This window comes from Dryobates pubescens, chromosome 4 (genome assembly GCF_014839835.1).
Source record: "Dryobates pubescens isolate bDryPub1 chromosome 4, bDryPub1.pri, whole genome shotgun sequence".
Classification (NCBI taxonomy): Eukaryota; Metazoa; Chordata; class Aves; order Piciformes; family Picidae; genus Dryobates; species Dryobates pubescens.
Window position 1 is genome coordinate 7,470,556 of NC_071615.1, and position 16,275 is coordinate 7,486,830.

Consider the following 16,275-nt stretch of genomic DNA (forward strand, 5'->3'; position numbering starts at 1 on the left):
TGGGCAGAGAGAGTGTGGGATGATACCCCCACTCGTGTCCATGATAGGATGCTGGCTGGAGACGGCGAGGCAGCCTCCCCACAGTCTGCGTATAGCTGCCAGCCTTGCTTGCACCACCAGGCTGTCTGCTTGCCTCAGCAGTGCCAGTGAATGATATCACATTTCAGTAAGGCTCTGAATGATTAAAGGGCAAAAACGAGATCACCCTGGGGGCCTCCCCGGTCCAGCGGCCGTCTCGCTCCCTGACTGGGTTAGTAGCACAAGCATGGCGGCCGCTCCCGCTCGGCGGTGCCGACAGATGCCGATCGCACCCGAAGCCCTCCCGGCAATACGGAGAAACCCGAACTCTGACGAAGTGGTTCGCAGCCCGCTCGGCGCTGTGCGCCGCCTGGGCGAAGGGGCCCGAAGCGGCGGCGCCGACTCGGCTCCCCGTGAGGGCGGGGTGTCGCCGAAGCGGGCCCGAAGGCGGGGCCGCGGGGACCGAGCGCAGCCCGGCCGGATGTGAGTGGAGCGGCCGCTTCCTGTTTCCCCGCAGTCCTCCCTCTCCCCGCCTTGGGTGGTGGCCGCTGCCTCGTCCCGGCTTCCAGGCACAGGGCGGAGGCGGCTGCGACCTGGTGCGGAGACTGTCGCCGACTCCCTTCTCGCGCGGCCTTCCACGCACCGCTCAGCAGCAGGACCCGCCGCCGAGGCGCAGCCCCAATGCAGGCCATCAAGTGTGTGGTGGTGGGTGACGGGTAAGTCTGAGGGGAGCCCTCCGTCGGGCCCTGGCCTTGGAGAGCGCTGCCGGCCTCGGGTGGGGGTGAGGGAGGAGGGTGTCCGCCCTTTGGGCGGGGAGGGGCGCGGGCCGCTCGGGCCCCGCCGCAAGTTATGGGCGCTCTGGCCGCGGAGCCCGGGCGCGGCCTTGCCGCCTCTGGGGGGTGCGGGGGCTGCCCGTGGCCGGGGGTGGCCGTGGCCGAGGGTGGCCGTGGCGAGGCGGCGGGTGGGTAGGGGGTGGGTGGTGGCCGCGGCTTCCTGCTGGTGGCGGGGGAGGGGAGGGAAGCGTGGGGCAAAGCTGTGAATGCTGCGAGCAAATGGTGGCTGCGTCGGGAGCGGGAGAGCGAGATTTCTGCAGGGGTGTTAGTAAGCGGTGGGTGTCTCCAGCGCTGGCCTCCTCCCCGAGCCCTGGATCGCTCTTGGGGAAGGTGCTACTGGGATAGGTGCTGTAGTGGTTTCTGAATAATTCATACGGGTGCTGACAGAAGTGGCTTTTGCCTGCCTTGGTACAGGAGGGCGTGCGCTTCGGGTTTGTTGTGGCAGGGGTGGGCCGCTTCTGTCAGCTCACCCGGGGAGCTGCCTCTTAGTTTTTGGTGTTTCATGTATCACTAGGCACACCGAAGTATTCAAAATGCATTTAAAAAAACCAAAAAACAAACCCACAAACAATGCTTTTAATGATATGAGGAATTCAGTGTTGATTTGAAATACCTGTTGTGGCAGTAACAAACTTATTACAGTTTATAGCTTGATTTTTGAGGTCTGATTCTTGCTGTAAAACTAAGTGAAATACACAAAACTCTAAACAGATCCTGAATGCTTGTGAACACAGTTTTTCTGCATGTGTGCATCTAGTCTTGTAAAAGTACTTATCTAAAGGAGACTGATAAAGCACGAAATGAAAATCATTAATGATACAGTTGTTGGTAAAGAGCTGCTACGCCTACAGCATTCTAATATGGTATTAGTCATAAGTGAAACAACTTGAGAATGCTTTTTAGAATTAGGTTAACTCTTTAAGGTTAGCTGTTGGATTTCAGTGTGAGAAATGCTGAAATTGTGATGAGGGAAGTTTGTGTTTGCTGCTTTAGAATATCCTCAATGATGCTATTCCCATCAATACTGAGGCATTCTTTCTTTGGCTAAATGTTAGAGCTCAGGGGAGCATCACAGGCTGGCTGGAGAACAAGACTTACCTTATGCAGTTTGAAAGGTTTGGTTTTCCATAGGAGAAAGAAAAATCACAGTGTAGGCTGATGATAATTGGTTTCACAGCAAACTTGTGTAGATGACAGGAGTGAAGTGTAGCTAAGTAGTTACACTACTGTCTGTAGTTTCATAGGGGGTGGTTTAATCTTCAAGTTATTTGTGTGGTTTTGTTGGTTTTTGGGTTTTGTAAAGATGTTGGATCTTTAAAAATGCAGCTGAGTATGGTTGAAAGATAAATTTACTTTGTGTAACAAATAGATTTTTGACTTGCTGTGCAAGATTTTGAGCAATATGAACTTCAATGAAAGTGGTATTCTGACAAATTAAGACTTGTCATAGCAATGTGATTCTTTGTTAGGATAACTGTGGACTTTCAGTTGAATTGATTTTAAACCCAACAGATTTGTTTTTCTATTATAATTTCTTAAATCACCTAAATTGTTATCTGTGACAGTGCTGTAAATGTGATGCATCACGTTTGGGTGGGGAAAAAAGATCAGTCTGCTTCCTCCATTAGATCTGAGAACTCAGCACAAACTATCATGTTGAGTAATTGATTCAACAAAGCAGTTCTTTATTGTCAGTTGCTCTGTAAACTGTTCTGCTTCCTAGCATGTTTGTTGTGCCTTGTCTTGGAAAGTGGTGTAATTCTACCTGAATGTTGTACGTAACGTGTGAACAAAATGCAGGAGGTGAATTTGGTTTCCAAGAAGAGCAAATCGGAAACAAGTCTCTCTTAAGGTTCTGTTGAGGTAGAATTGCTCATTTTTGGTAGGTTTGTATCATTCTCCATTTAATGGTTTTTAAAAAACATTTAACTAAAGGTGTTCCTCTGTGCTGTTGCTGCTTCAAAAGTTCAGGCTTTAGATGTATTCTAGGAAATGTGTGATGTTTGCTTTAGGTAAGGCTAAAGCTTTTTTGTTTCTATGAAACAACGCAAGCCAAAGATTTGCTTTTGTATTATAAAACTTAGGTATCATGTGCCCTCCACAAAGATCTGCTAGGAACCAAATAAGCAAAGGTGTAGAAGTATCTCTGTGGTGATTATTTTTTTAAGCTGTAAATGAGTAGACTTTCTCATATGTAACCCATGTTCTTAGTGCTTCGACTAGTGTCTGTTCATGTAAGTAAATTTGACTTGGAAAATACGGCATTTGTGCTTGCTGTGCTGCCGTATTTTGTCCTGTTGTTCATTCACTGTGGGGAGAAATGGCAACTGTTGCTTTGACTTCTTGATGATACAGAGCGGTAGGAATGTGCAGGACAGATGAGGAGCACTCCCCTTGAGTAACTGCAGGAACTGCTGTTGATTGACACTTGAGAAAAAGCATTGGTCTGAGTTATTTTTAGCAGCTTTTGTTTGCACTCTAAGAAGGCAGCTGTTAAGTGGTATGAAATCTCCAGTGAGGTTGTGTAATGTTAGGGGAAGTTCTGCATATTGGAAAAATGATTACTTACATGCAGCAGAAATGGTCACACTTCATGCTCTTTTGTAGGCATTTTTTAATTGTAGAAATACTGTAAGAACAAGAGCAGTGAATTAAGAGTCTCTGTCTGGAATTCTGCTTAATTTGTACATCTGCTAAAGCTATGCTAAATTTCATTTGATTGCTTATTGAGAGAGGGTTTGTAGGGTAATTGGCATCTTACTGTGTAGTGCAGTGTTGGTGTAGGATACTGAACACCTTGGGTGCCTCCAATGCAATCTGTAGAGAATGTGGTGAGTTGTGTCACCAAACTCTTAAAGTTTACAAAATGCAGCAGTATTGTAGGTACCGTGCAGTGTGTCGGGGAGAGGGTGTGTGACAGCGAGTAAAAGCAGCTTATCTGTCAGAGCCATAGCAAAAGTACTGAACTTTTGATTTGAGGATGATGCTAGAGAAATCTCAGCTGCTCTTTAATGCTTGAGGGAAAACCTGGGCTCTTGTGCATCATGTCTACTAGGGAAGTAGTTCATGTGGATAAGAGAAAGAAAGGAGGTAGTCGAAGCTTTTCATGAAGGCTGCCACCTGTTTGCAGATACGGGTGTTTCGGGCCTTAACCCAGCAAGTACTTCAGCTGGCCTCTATCTCCATAGCTGTAAATGGGAATGGAATTCTCAGCCATGGTTTTTAGTTGCAGCAAAACAGAAAACTCTCAGCCATCTACACAACTCCGGCACTTTTAAAATGGAAGAGATGGTGCAGGTCTTCCAACAGCATTTCCAGTGCATGTCACATAAGATGGCTCCAAGCAGCTCTAACACAATGGGGAAGCTTCATAAAACATGTAACTAAGTCCAGGACAGAGATGGCGTGTTTTGTTGTCAGGAATTAATACCTGTGTGGTTATATAAATACATCAATTCCTGGATGGTACCTGGAAGCAATAGGGGATCCAGTGCTGTCTTTTCCAAGTCTTTCACTTGCTGGTTAAAACACCATCTTTCTGTAGGCCATATTTTAAATGACAGTCAAATGTTACTAGTTTCATTTATGTAATAGTGGGTGGACAGAGCTATGATTAAGTCGTTGCTAGAAATCTTGCTCTGACTAATCTTGGTTCAGCTTTAGTTTCCTAGTCTCAGCCTTTATGTACAAGGATTTATGTGTTGCCAAACAGAATTCTCTTTAGGAGAGTTCTTTAATACAGAAGTCTAAAAAAGCTGGTAATGTAAGTTGATAAAGGTTGTGCCTTATCTATAAAGGTAGGCTTTAGTGTTTGTTTTTAAGACTTGTGACCATAATGATCTGATTCTTAGGGCAGTGAGCCAAAAGGCAAGGAGAGCAGGAAACCTAGATGGAGCAAGTCTGAAACAGGGTTGTTGAACGTGTTTTTTCTTGTTAAAATGACTCTGGCGGATTGGTGCTGCAGAAACACTCTACAGGCACTTCTAGGCCTGGAATGAATCTCTCACTACCTCCTTCCTATGCTGTTTTGATTAGCCAGAGCAGACTCACCAGTTTCAGTACAAGGCAAGTGAAGGAGCCTGGCTGCAGAAAAAAATTCTTTATCCACTGCTGAAAATGTTAAGTTTAACCTTAATTTGTTAGAAGCTTAAATTCTGTGTAATTAGACCAAACAGGTTCTAGAAGCATGAGAACACGTAGCCCATGCACTTCAGGAAGTTTTCCAAAGAAAGTGGCTTAGTATTTTAAAGGTTTTAACATTTGTCCTTTTTAAACTGGACCGGTGTAGCCTGCTTTGTAGTGCTGTGAGTGCAGTTCAGCAGTATATTGAAGCTGATCTAACTGATAGCTCAGGGAGCTGAAATTGTTGTCCTAGTGGGGGAAGCAGCGTAATAGCTTCCCTTAACTCCTTGTTCTGGCTTGTTACAGAGGCAGTGCATGCTAGTGCAGGAGATAAGATGGGATCTGCTCTTCTGACAGCTGTTAACATTAGCTAGCTGTGTTGTCATACTGCTCCCTGATTCTGTCCCACAGAAGTTTCTGAAGGCTAAATCCCCCTCCTGTTTTTCAGCACAAGTATATCTCAAGCTTGTTACTACAGGAAAATGTTCAGCACTTATACTTCTAAAGAACAGAATAAGTGCCCTGTTTATTGTTGTTATAGCTTGGTAAAAGAGTGCATGCTGAAAGGAAAAAAATTAACCTGACTGTGCAAGGAGCTGGCATCTTGTTTCCTTAGAAGCAGGTGTGAAAAGTAGTGTGGAAAACTGCTGGTATGGTCAGAGTGAGTTACAGCAGGTGGGATGTTATACTGGGTGTCAGGTCAGAAACATAACATTACAATTAAAAAATGGGTGTGTAGGATAAAATCCTAGGTGCATTTGTACACTGAAGCAACTCTTTCACAGCTCAAGTGTTTGAGGTAATGTCATGCTGCTATCAAATAATGGGCTAATGCAGTGTGGAACTGCCTAAAGTTTAATTGAGAGACTTGTTGCAGATTGAGCTACAGCATAAAACGGTCACTTATGATTGTGAATAAGCTCCAGATTTACTTAGCCTGCCTTAATTGTGAGTCAGTAGGTAAGGCTGGCTGGTAAATGTTGAGCATTAAGTAATTTTAAATGATGTTTGGAAGATGGCCTTTGATAAGTTAGGGAACAGTACACATGCTGCCAGAGAGATGAAATGCAGTCAGTTAAGTGAAAGATAAAGTGAAATTCATAGGTGAATTTCATAGGTTAAGTGAAATTCATATATGAATGCCTCACAATATTTGCAGCTTGAGAGCTAAATAAGCCCTTCACTAAAGCTTGTTTCTGTGAGGTTGGTTGGTGGTTTTTTTCTGCAGGAGCTAACAGACAATAGCATATTTTTAGTCATAGCATTTGATTCTTGGGTTGGGTTTGTTTGTGGGTTTGGTTTTCTTTTTTTAATATTAACTGCAGTTCTAGACTCAAACTTTAGTAATTCCCTTCAGCTGGAGAGAGCTTCAGTTCAGAAGGCTCATTAAGTCAAACCTAATAGTAATGGCAAGGAAGATTGTACCTTTCAGTGCAGTAAGGTTTCAAAGTTACTGCGGACGTGCTTTGTGCAGATGGTTGTAGTGATAAAGCATCTGCAAGGCAATGCAGTTTTCCTTGCATGGGAGTTTATCTGTCTGAGAAGAGTGATGGGGAAGAATTGCAAGCCTGTCTGGGCATTATTGCTTTTGATCAACTAGTTGCACACTCACCTCTGGAATCTCTCACACTGTTAAAGGATTATGCACTTAAAGTGAGAAACCAGCATGGGAACCAATCCTGCAGTGCCAGAAACACTCTTTGCAGTGTCTTCTGTTTAAAAAGAAATATGCTCCAATTTCAGGTTTTCCAACCCTTTAATTGAAACAGTAACAAAAGTTCAGTGGTGCTGTTCATCTAGTGTTTGACTCTAGATAAGGTATGAGGAGGAGGGTGGAGAGGGAAGGAGCTTACTGCCAGAGTTTTGAAAGAAACCTGAAATAGAACCTTGCCCTGCTCCCATTTGAAGCTGTTCAGAATGAGATTGGTGGGAAATGGTTCAGTGTTTCAGGTTCTCCAATATTGGAATGTAGTCTATCTATAAATCAGCTTATGAAATGTTTGAATAGTTGACAAAGGCATGTGGGGAGTAATTTTGCAATGGCAACAGATGTTGTGAGGATTATAATTTGTACTTGTTCCTCAAATATTCCAAAGTAACAATGTTCTGAGAATACACTTTTCAGTCTTGTGTGGGAGTTTACCATTTTGTGGAAGAGAGAACAGTTTTGGAGTTGGGTAGAGGGTATCTGGAAATGCTTTTCAGGTTTTTTAACTTCAGGGATTTGGAGTAAGGCTGTCACGATCAGTATCCAGTCGTGAGCATAGCAGATGTTAGTAGTCTTATTAATATTGGTGGATTTGGGGGGGGAGGGGACGGACTGGGGGTCTAAAGATTAACAAAATATGTTAATTTAACACTTCACATAATGGGTGGTTGTATTAGGTGTGTTTTAATTACCAGTAATCGTAAAGCTATAGTGTGTTAGCTGTTTTCTCACACAACAGTGACTACTGACACTCAATTGTTCTTTAGATGACTGGAGGTAATCAATCTTCTTCCCTAGAACAAATATTCTTTCCCAGTTTTCAAGATGAATGTGTTTCACATGTGAACTTTTTCTTTTTACAGTGCTGTAGGTAAAACATGCCTACTCATCAGTTACACAACCAATGCATTTCCTGGAGAATATATACCCACTGTGTAAGTACTTCTGAAATGCTCAAAACTCATTTGTGCTTGTTGCCATTCCAGATTCCGTGTTGGAGTTGTTTGAATTAGCTGCAAGCAGCTCTTGGTTTCCTCTTAAATGTTTAACTGAGTATCTAGGTGTGTGCAAGGAGAAGCATTTTGGGCTTTTACTTCATGGCACAGTCGTACCTGTGCTTGTTCATGCTCTGTCAGCTTAGCCTCTGCCTGCCCTCTAGGCCTAGTTTATTAGGGACTACCATTTACTAACATTTTATCAGTGCTGTTCTCTTCTAAAATAATGTATTATTTCTATCTTTAATGTCATTCATAAGCAGGCTGAAGAGCTTGTAAAATGTCATATCTGAATCAGAAATAGTCAGTTTATGCAACTAGAGGGTTTTGTTTTTCATTTGTTCCTTCCACATTTTGTGCTGCAGCCTGTCCTCTGAGCCAGCCACAGCTCTCTACCTCCTCAGACAAGGCTGTGGGGACTCATTTATTTTGGTGCTTCCTGTTTTCTTGCATGTAAGAATTTGTCAGTATCGGTGTTAGTGTAGTTCCCTTTTGAGGGCCTGTTGGAGGGAGGTGTCTTAGACACAAGCAGCTTTTTGCCCTTTTCAGATATTTCTCTTTTTATGTCTTCTCTGTAAGTATTAGTGAGTTTCTCAGATAACAGTGTTTATGGATGGCTTCAGTAAACTTTCAAGGCCTTGTTGTCTTAATTGTTCCTATTTCTTTCTCTGGTCTAAAATTCAGGTTTTTGCATTCCAGTGTGCTTGTGTTTCCAGTGAATGTGGTTTACTCTTAACAAGTCATCACAACCTTTGTGCATACTGTAGTGATAAGATAAAAATTATGCCTCTACTGTCCCCTGGTTATTAACTTCTGATATTTCATTGGAGGATTTTTTAAAGTTTGTGTTTCATTAGCAGGGCTAATAGGTTGTGGTGGGGTATTTTTCTAACCTGCTGCTGCCATTAAGGATTCCTGGGTTGTTGCTTATGTATCTTCTATTCTAAATCTTACAAAACAAGACAGATTAGCTTGCTGAGTATCCCACTAAGACTGGAAAGTGCTTGCTAAGCACGTCACCTGCTTTCCTGTGCTTACTGAGATTAATACTTCCTTTGGAGGAGCCATGAAAAAGATTACTAATGCTCAGACTGGACCAAGTCTGTTGTGCTTGTTGCTTTTCTCCTTCCATTACCCGAGGCTGAGCTCAGTAGTTAAAGGAGAATGTTACCGTTTCTGGGGGACAGAAGGATGCAATAAAAATGTTTCCTTTCATAGTGTTCCCAATGAGGACTCTAGCCAAGTCCTTGGGCTCTCTGTTTTAGTGCAAGCTTACAAAGCTCATTCATCCTTTGTTTTTTTTAGTTTTGACAACTACTCTGCTAATGTAATGGTTGATGGAAAACCAGTCAACCTGGGCTTGTGGGACACAGCTGGTCAAGAGGACTATGACAGACTACGTCCACTCTCCTATCCACAAACAGTAAGAACTACAGTGTAAAACTAAAAAGAATCTGTGCAGCTTTGTCAAAGGTTTTTAGTTTTTGAACAGAAGGTTGATGTCGTACTTGGAGCTGTGTCTCTTAGGAACAGTGATTCATGCAAGCCACCTTCCTTCATCCTACATGCTGTAGCTGTAATAGTATGGTCTTTGATGTGCGTGCTGTTGTACAAACGTTAACATTTTCATGCTGGTGTATTTGCCTGCACCCATACTTGTTGCCTTTTCTTTAACTGCAGCCTCGGAATCAACTAGAATGCTTGATTTAAAACAAGATAAAAAACACAAACAAAACCCACCCCAAAACAAAACCAAAAACCCCTTCGTGAATAGTCCCCTCAGCTGGTCCATTGATTTTCAGGTTAGCTGCTTGCCAAAAGCAGGGCTTGTTTTTGTTTCCAGGCGTGCTGTTTGGCTGCAACCTGAAACTGTCACTGCTAAGCACTTGATAATTGTTTAGTCTCTGTGAAGATGTTCTAAATGCAAGAGGCAGTTCTGAATGAAGATATTATTGGTATTGACAGAGGCTGCCTTGGAGCTTTCTAATGTACTTAAGGCTGTGGCTATTTTATTACTTGCTGTAGTTTGTACTGTAACGTCAATACAAATGTGCTTCTGTCTTCCGTGCTTGCAACCGCCTAAGTCCTGTTTGCAGGCTGCATCTTTCCTTGTGCAAGGAAAATGCTGAAGTAATCTGCTGTGCTTTTTCCAGTGCAACTTCAGCTGCAGTTACCTCTGTAGAGGCTGGTTTTCTAGTCTCTTTAGAGCAGTTACTTTTGTCGGGTGGAACTCTGCTGTAAGTAAAGGATGGAGGTCATTTGCAGGGCTTTTTGGTGTCGATTGCTATTGTTGTTAACTGCCAAATTCAGTGCTAACAATGTAAAAGGCAAAGTGGTGCCATTCATAGCAGAATAATGTAAATCTTATTTCCATTCATAGCAGAATAATGTAAATCTTATTTAATGAATTCTGGTGCTCCTTTTAGTAAACTGTTTTTAATTCACAATTTTCTTTAATTCACTACTCACTGACTTATACAATTAGGCTTTCCCATTGATTCCCATACCCAAGATGGATGTGAACTTGCCAGTTGCAGGCAACTGCAAGTAGAAATGCAGCAGCAATGCCAGCACTATCTGCCTTTCTAGGGAGAGAGATAATGGAAAGCTGGTTTTATCTAATATTTATGGGATACTAAGAACTTAAGATTTCATGAAGTAACCCAGGGTAGAAAAAGGTATGTTGAAAGATCACTTAATAGTGTGAGAAAGCAGAGTTGTAAGGGAGTGTATCATTCCTCTTCTATGGCAGAGGGACAGAATGCATGTGCATGTCTTCAGCCTGCTAAAATAACTTTGGCTTTCAGACTGCAAAAGAATTCCATCTAAGCATACTTTGGGGGAAAATAATCTCTTCTGTTGTACATCTCTTACATAAAGGTTTTATGTACAGCAGAAAATCAAACAGGGTGGTCAGTCTTGAACTTCTTCTGGAAGTGGTCTTCAGATTTTAGCCTTGTGCAATATGTAAGAAGCATCACTTAAGGGTACCCACAAAACTAACAAAAAAGCACAGAGAAGGAGAAAATGGAGCTGATGAAGCCTGACTTTTTAAGTATCGGCATTCAGCATCCTGCTTCCTTCCCTGTGCTCTTTAAAACTCACCCCTGGCAAGTTCTTGTGGCCCTGTTTCCCAGTGTGTGCACCTGAGCTTTTGGGCAAGGTGACAGCAGGTACTGCTGATTGCTTGGCCACTGAGTGTATCTCCATTCGCCACCCAGCAGTTCAGCAGCTCTTCAGAGTAAGGACTTTGCTGTAGCTGAGGCATTAATTTGTATCTTTGCCCCTTATGTTTTTTTCATTGAAATGTACAGGAATTTGGTAGGGTCTGTTGAATGTCTTTGAAATCTACCCTTATTTTGAAATGTCTGGGGAAGGAAGAAGTTGGCCCAGAGCAGGTGGTTAAATTGTTTCCTCAGGCAACCAATCCAAAAATAAAATTGTGTGAGGAGGATGCCTGTCACGAGAAGTTTGCTCTTGCCACTCTCTTCTGACAATGCAGCCAGACATTTACAGGCTTTGGGGAAGTCTGGGGGTCTGTTCTGGGTGCAGGCAGTTGGTTGTGTGGAATTACAGGGCGGCGTCTCTCTCTTAAGAAGGAAAGTCGCGTTGTGTATATTTGTGAGCACAAATCTGACCGAGAGGACATTTTCCCTTAAAGCCATTTTAGGAGTAACTTTATCTCCTACTGTTACTAGGTTGGAGGAACCAATGGTAAGAGTAAATCTTCCAGTCTGACAGATCAACCTATTGCCGTATGTAACACGTTAACTCCAGTTCCAAGTTCTGCCATCTTGTCTTGCTTACCATAGTGATAAATTGGCCCCTATTTTATAAACAACTGCTTTCTTGGAACTAGCCAATTGAGAACTCTGGTACCAAATCTCTATACAAGTTGCAAAGACTGAAAGTTCTCTTGCAAATCAGTAGCTTTTCCTCCTAATTGTTAAGATTGGTAGTGTGCAAGACACCTGAAATCTCCATGCAATTCCTTATGGTTACACTGAATTTTTCTGCTCTCTGGAGCTAGCAAAGGAAAGAGTCTGCCTAATGTGCAGCACTTCAGTCACCACAAAGCTGCAGAATTGGAGAACAGAAGTAGTGGCCATAGTATCACACTATTTGATGTTGTTTCTTTCTTCTTCTGGGACGCTGCTACGGAAACTTGTTGGGGTGATGCATGAACAACTGGGTTGCAAGTGCTTAGCAGTGCAGATGTCAGCTGCTGACCTAACAAAATGCCGTGAAATGCAGCACAATCAACTAACAATCTGAAATGCCTGATTCTGTAACACAGTTGACACTGAGTAAGTGCGGATGCAGAGGTAGGTTGGGGAAAGTTGGGCTTGTTTCAGTAGTAGGTCACACAGCAGGATTACAGTCTGCACCGGTTTAGGTCAAGAAACATCAATTGTGGTTATTCTGAACACTTACAGACTATGGTGTGAAGCTCCTTGCTCTTTAAGGTCTGCAGTGTACTGTGCTCTAAAATGATTTTACTTGCTCTTGCAACCTTTCTTTTGCCTTCAATTGACAAGTGAGATATGTATCATTTAGAAAGGGAAGAAGGAAGCAGTTCTGAAATGTTTTATACTGGCATTCAATAGCAGTGGCAGTTCTACAATTATTGCCTCTATGCCCCAATCAGGAGAATCTTGCAGAAGTTCAGATTTGATTTTTTACTTTTTTTTTTGGTTGCACACTGTGTGCTTTGCCTTTGCAATGTAAGACTCATTGAGGGGACTATATTAACAGTATGTTAATATATCTTAACATTTGGTGCCAACAGCTAACACTTTGCAGCATCCTGTGCTGATACGTGTCTTTCAAGGCTTGAATCACTTAGAGGCCTGCAGGGAGCATCCAGCCTGGGTTTAGAAGCCAGTCTGATGATTCATCTTTGCTGCTGTTTGTCCAGGATCTGAAGTGTTGGTTTGCTTTGGTGTGGTTTTTTTTCTTCTTTTTTTTTTTCCCCTGTTGGTGAGGGAGAAGGAATGACATTATGAAGTAAAAGCTTGCAGTGTAGTGGTGGTTTTAGTTGCTGGCTTTAGTGGTTTTAGTTGCTGGCTACTGCAATAGCTGACGATATCAATTTGACTACAATCTAGTTGTTGGTTGCCCCTGCCCTTTGTAGCTGCTTGTAGCTGCCTAGGAATGGATTTCCCATTGGGAAGAGTACCTTTAATTGTTATGTGCAGCTGTATTATCCCCCTTACTTTTTGCAAGTGTGATACAGGTGCTGTGACACTGGCCTGTTCAGAGTTGAGAGATTCTGCAGTGGTTGCTCTGCTGGGCTAACATCTGTCAACTTGTTTTGTAGGATGTCTTCTTAATCTGCTTTTCCCTTGTCAGTCCTGCTTCCTTTGAAAATGTCCGTGCTAAGGTAAGTACAAGCTGGTAGCACTTTGTCTAAGGGTTCAGCATAGGCCTCCCCTTGCATCAGTGGCTGGAAATGCATTAGGTGGGGTTTATTTTCTTTTTTGCAAGCAGTGTGAAATGTGGTTTGAAAAGGCAGAAACCCATTTGCCTAACTTCAGTCACCGAAAGTTAGTGTTCATAGAACACTTAAGTATGAATTGTTCCTTTCAATTGATAGGGTAACAGAAATGTAAGAGTTTTCAACCAGTGAGGTACTAAGATCACAAATAGGAGTTTTCCTTTCAGTGCAAGGCAAAGGAAAAATTAAACCTCAAGTGTATGTAAAAATTAGGTTCATAGCACTTGTTTCTTGCATCAGCCAGCATTCTAGTACATGGTTTGCTACTGCTGCACTCTTTCATCTCCTTGGACATCTCAGCTGTATGATGGCTTTGTGGAGACTTCACAAATAAGAGGTGGTCTCCATGGGTGGGGGAAGTGTAGGTCAGGGTTTTTTTCTCACTTGTGGGAAAAATACATCCCTTATTGGGGTGAACTTTTAAGTTCTACAGAAATACCAGCTGGCTTCAATGGAAATGTCTTGCAGTTGTATGTTCTTTTCTAATACAGCCTTAATGGGGTCTTATGAGCTCCCCTTACTCTTTGACTCTTGAAAGTGTCATGGACTCTGAGCCTTTCAGTCTTAATGTTAGAGAGCCTCTGTGGAAATCTGCCCCCACACAACCTATGCTGGTTTCTTGCAGTGGTATCCTGAGGTGCGGCACCATTGCCCCAACACCCCCATCATTTTAGTGGGTACCAAACTCGATCTCCGGGATGATAAGGACACTATTGAGAAGCTGAAGGAGAAGAAACTGACTCCTATCACCTACCCACAGGGCCTTGCCATGGCAAAAGAGATTGGTATGATGGCAGTGGGGTTATTGTTCTAAATTTGTGAAGATGTTGTATCTTAATTAAAATAAATGCCTGGCTTCTGTTGCGGAGTTGCTCGGAGCAGTGCTGCTGGAACTGAGGAGAACTGCTTTGTGATTGCCTCTTTGCCTTCCACAGGTGCAGTGAAATACCTCGAGTGCTCCGCGCTTACGCAGCGAGGCCTCAAGACAGTGTTTGATGAAGCTATCCGAGCAGTTCTGTGCCCCCCTCCCGTAAAGAAGAGGAAGAGAAAATGTCTGCTGCTGTAAATGTTACCCTCCCCCAGCCCAGTCCCAACCTTGTGCTTTGCTCAGAACAATGGAGCATTCACACTTAATGCCAAGTTTCTCTGTTTTAAATTAGTTCTCTTCCATAAATTCTTGAACCAGTCAACAATTTCATGGTTTCATTTGTTCAGAGTTACCTTGCATTCTTCTCAAACTCCTGAAAAGACAAACCTATGTAAAGCCTTATTTTTAAAATCCTGTTCTTGCTCAATTAAGTGTTGCCAAACTATCTGCTGAACTAAGTTGCATTGTTGTGCTACCAACACTAAGCACTAAACCGTTTTTTAAAGATTTTTCTTGAAGACGACTCTAATTTCTGGTAGGAAATGCAAAACCTTTCTAGTTTTTCACAGTAACTACCGTGTAATTAGCAAGACACTGCACTCCAGCGTGTTTGATTACAACCCACAGTCCTTGCATAGTGTTGTGTAATGACCCTAAATCTTTGACGATGACTGACACCCTTGAGTCACAGTGTAAAATGCTTTATCCTTGGTGAGGGCTTGGTTGCAATCTAGTTCTTGCTGCTGTGATTTAAACACAATAAATACCTGTTCTTACTGAAGTGTATCTAGTCCTTTTGACAGCATTCTCTCGTGATGGGTAACTGAAACTCGCATCAATGATAGTGCCAGACAGTATTTTTACACTGTACAGCTGACTTACACTACACTGCCAGAGTAGCTGAAACTGAATTGACTCTTGTTGCAGGTTAAAATCAGGGACCATTTTCCTCGAGGTGCAGTAGTGGAGGAGAGGCTGGCGTTCATCCGCGAATTCCTTTGACTTTCGAGCAGGGCATTCATTTAGGTACAGTTCCGAAGCAGTCATTCCCACAGCTGTTGTGTAGTAAATGCTTTTTGTGTAGGATCTCTTCTTCCTGAGCAATATAACTTGTATTTTTGAAACCTTTCTGATGATAGAGACTTGCTTTTTTCTTTTGTAGAGTAGCGTGTTCAAGCATATTCTCCTAATTTTCCTGTTACTTCTGACCCAGTAAGTTATATGCTTTCTGAGGAGCTTTTAGTCTATTAACTAGGTGTAAAAATCATGTGAAGCAGCTTTACACATTTTAGGGTTGGGTTTTTTTTTCCTATTTTAAACCTCTATAAACTCTGAACCCTCTCAACTGTCACTCTTTGCCAGATGTCCCCACCACTGTAACATTACTAATGCAGACAAGTGTTCTCGATGTCACTACATGTACATGTGCAGCATAGATTGAGTAATGGTAACTTGGGTCTGTGAGGTTCTGTAAATTAGTGCTAATGTTCTGTACACCTAAACTGGCAGGAATACAATGTTGGACTACACCCTTCCAACCACTACAGCAGAATTGAAAAAGAAAAGTTGCAAAATTGTGAAGTTTTTACATTGATCTTTTGCTAATGCAATTAGCAGTATGTTTTGCATGTATGACTTAATAAATCCTTGAATCACACGGGTGGTGGTCATCTTTGAGTTTCTGAGCAAGCGTTCTCTTTCTGGTACCACTCTGGATGAAGTGTTCTGCTGCTGCTGCCAACAGCAGCATGGGGCACTTGTCTGCTGCAGGGGGGTGTGTGTGTGCTGACCACAGCCTTTCAGTGGTGCCCTGATGTTAAGAACCACCACACAATAGGGAACTTGGCAACATTTCTTCAGAGCCCTCACATTATCATTTGAGTCATTACTAGCTCCTGCTACTGCCAACCAGGGAGGAAAAGAACAATACCTGTTTCATTCTGTGCAAACAAAATTGTTACTGCTTTAATGGTTGGTAAATGATGGCTCTGGTGCAGTATTATTTGAGCTAAAATGTCTCAGATTTTAACCTTTTAATGTTGCAGCTGTGCTGTATGCTTGTCAGCGCTCCTGTCTCACCCTTGCTGCCTCCTTGAAGAGGAAGCACCTGTTATGCCTTTGGTGTTGACTTTCCTCACTGCACAGCATCTAGCTCTGAACAGCCAGCAGCCAGTAACTGTTGTCTTGCACCCAGCACACCTGAACAGAAGACAGCAGGTTTTGAGAGTGCATTT

At 42.9% G+C, this 16,275-nt stretch overlaps 1 protein-coding gene across 1 annotated transcript; it reads left to right on the forward strand.

Moving 5' to 3' along the window:
• Positions 1-477: 477 nt before the first annotated feature.
• Positions 478-15,717, forward strand: RAC1 (Rac family small GTPase 1). Its single transcript, XM_054180400.1, has 6 exons — positions 478-734; positions 7,545-7,616; positions 8,982-9,099; positions 12,997-13,059; positions 13,799-13,958; positions 14,109-15,717. Exons 1-6 carry the CDS (start codon positions 700-702, stop codon positions 14,237-14,239), a joined length of 579 nt encoding a protein of 192 aa, XP_054036375.1. The 5' UTR covers positions 478-699; the 3' UTR covers positions 14,240-15,717.
• Positions 15,718-16,275: the final 558 nt, after the last annotated feature.

Coding starts and splice junctions, on each gene's coding strand:
- RAC1 (XM_054180400.1), top strand. CDS start 700: ATGCAGGCCATCAAGTGTGTGGTGGTGGGTGACGG. Junction 735..7,544: donor TGTGTGGTGGTGGGTGACGG/GTAAGTCTGAGG, acceptor TTCTTTTTACAG/TGCTGTAGGTAAAACATGCC. Junction 7,617..8,981: donor GGAGAATATATACCCACTGT/GTAAGTACTTCT, acceptor TGTTTTTTTTAG/TTTTGACAACTACTCTGCTA.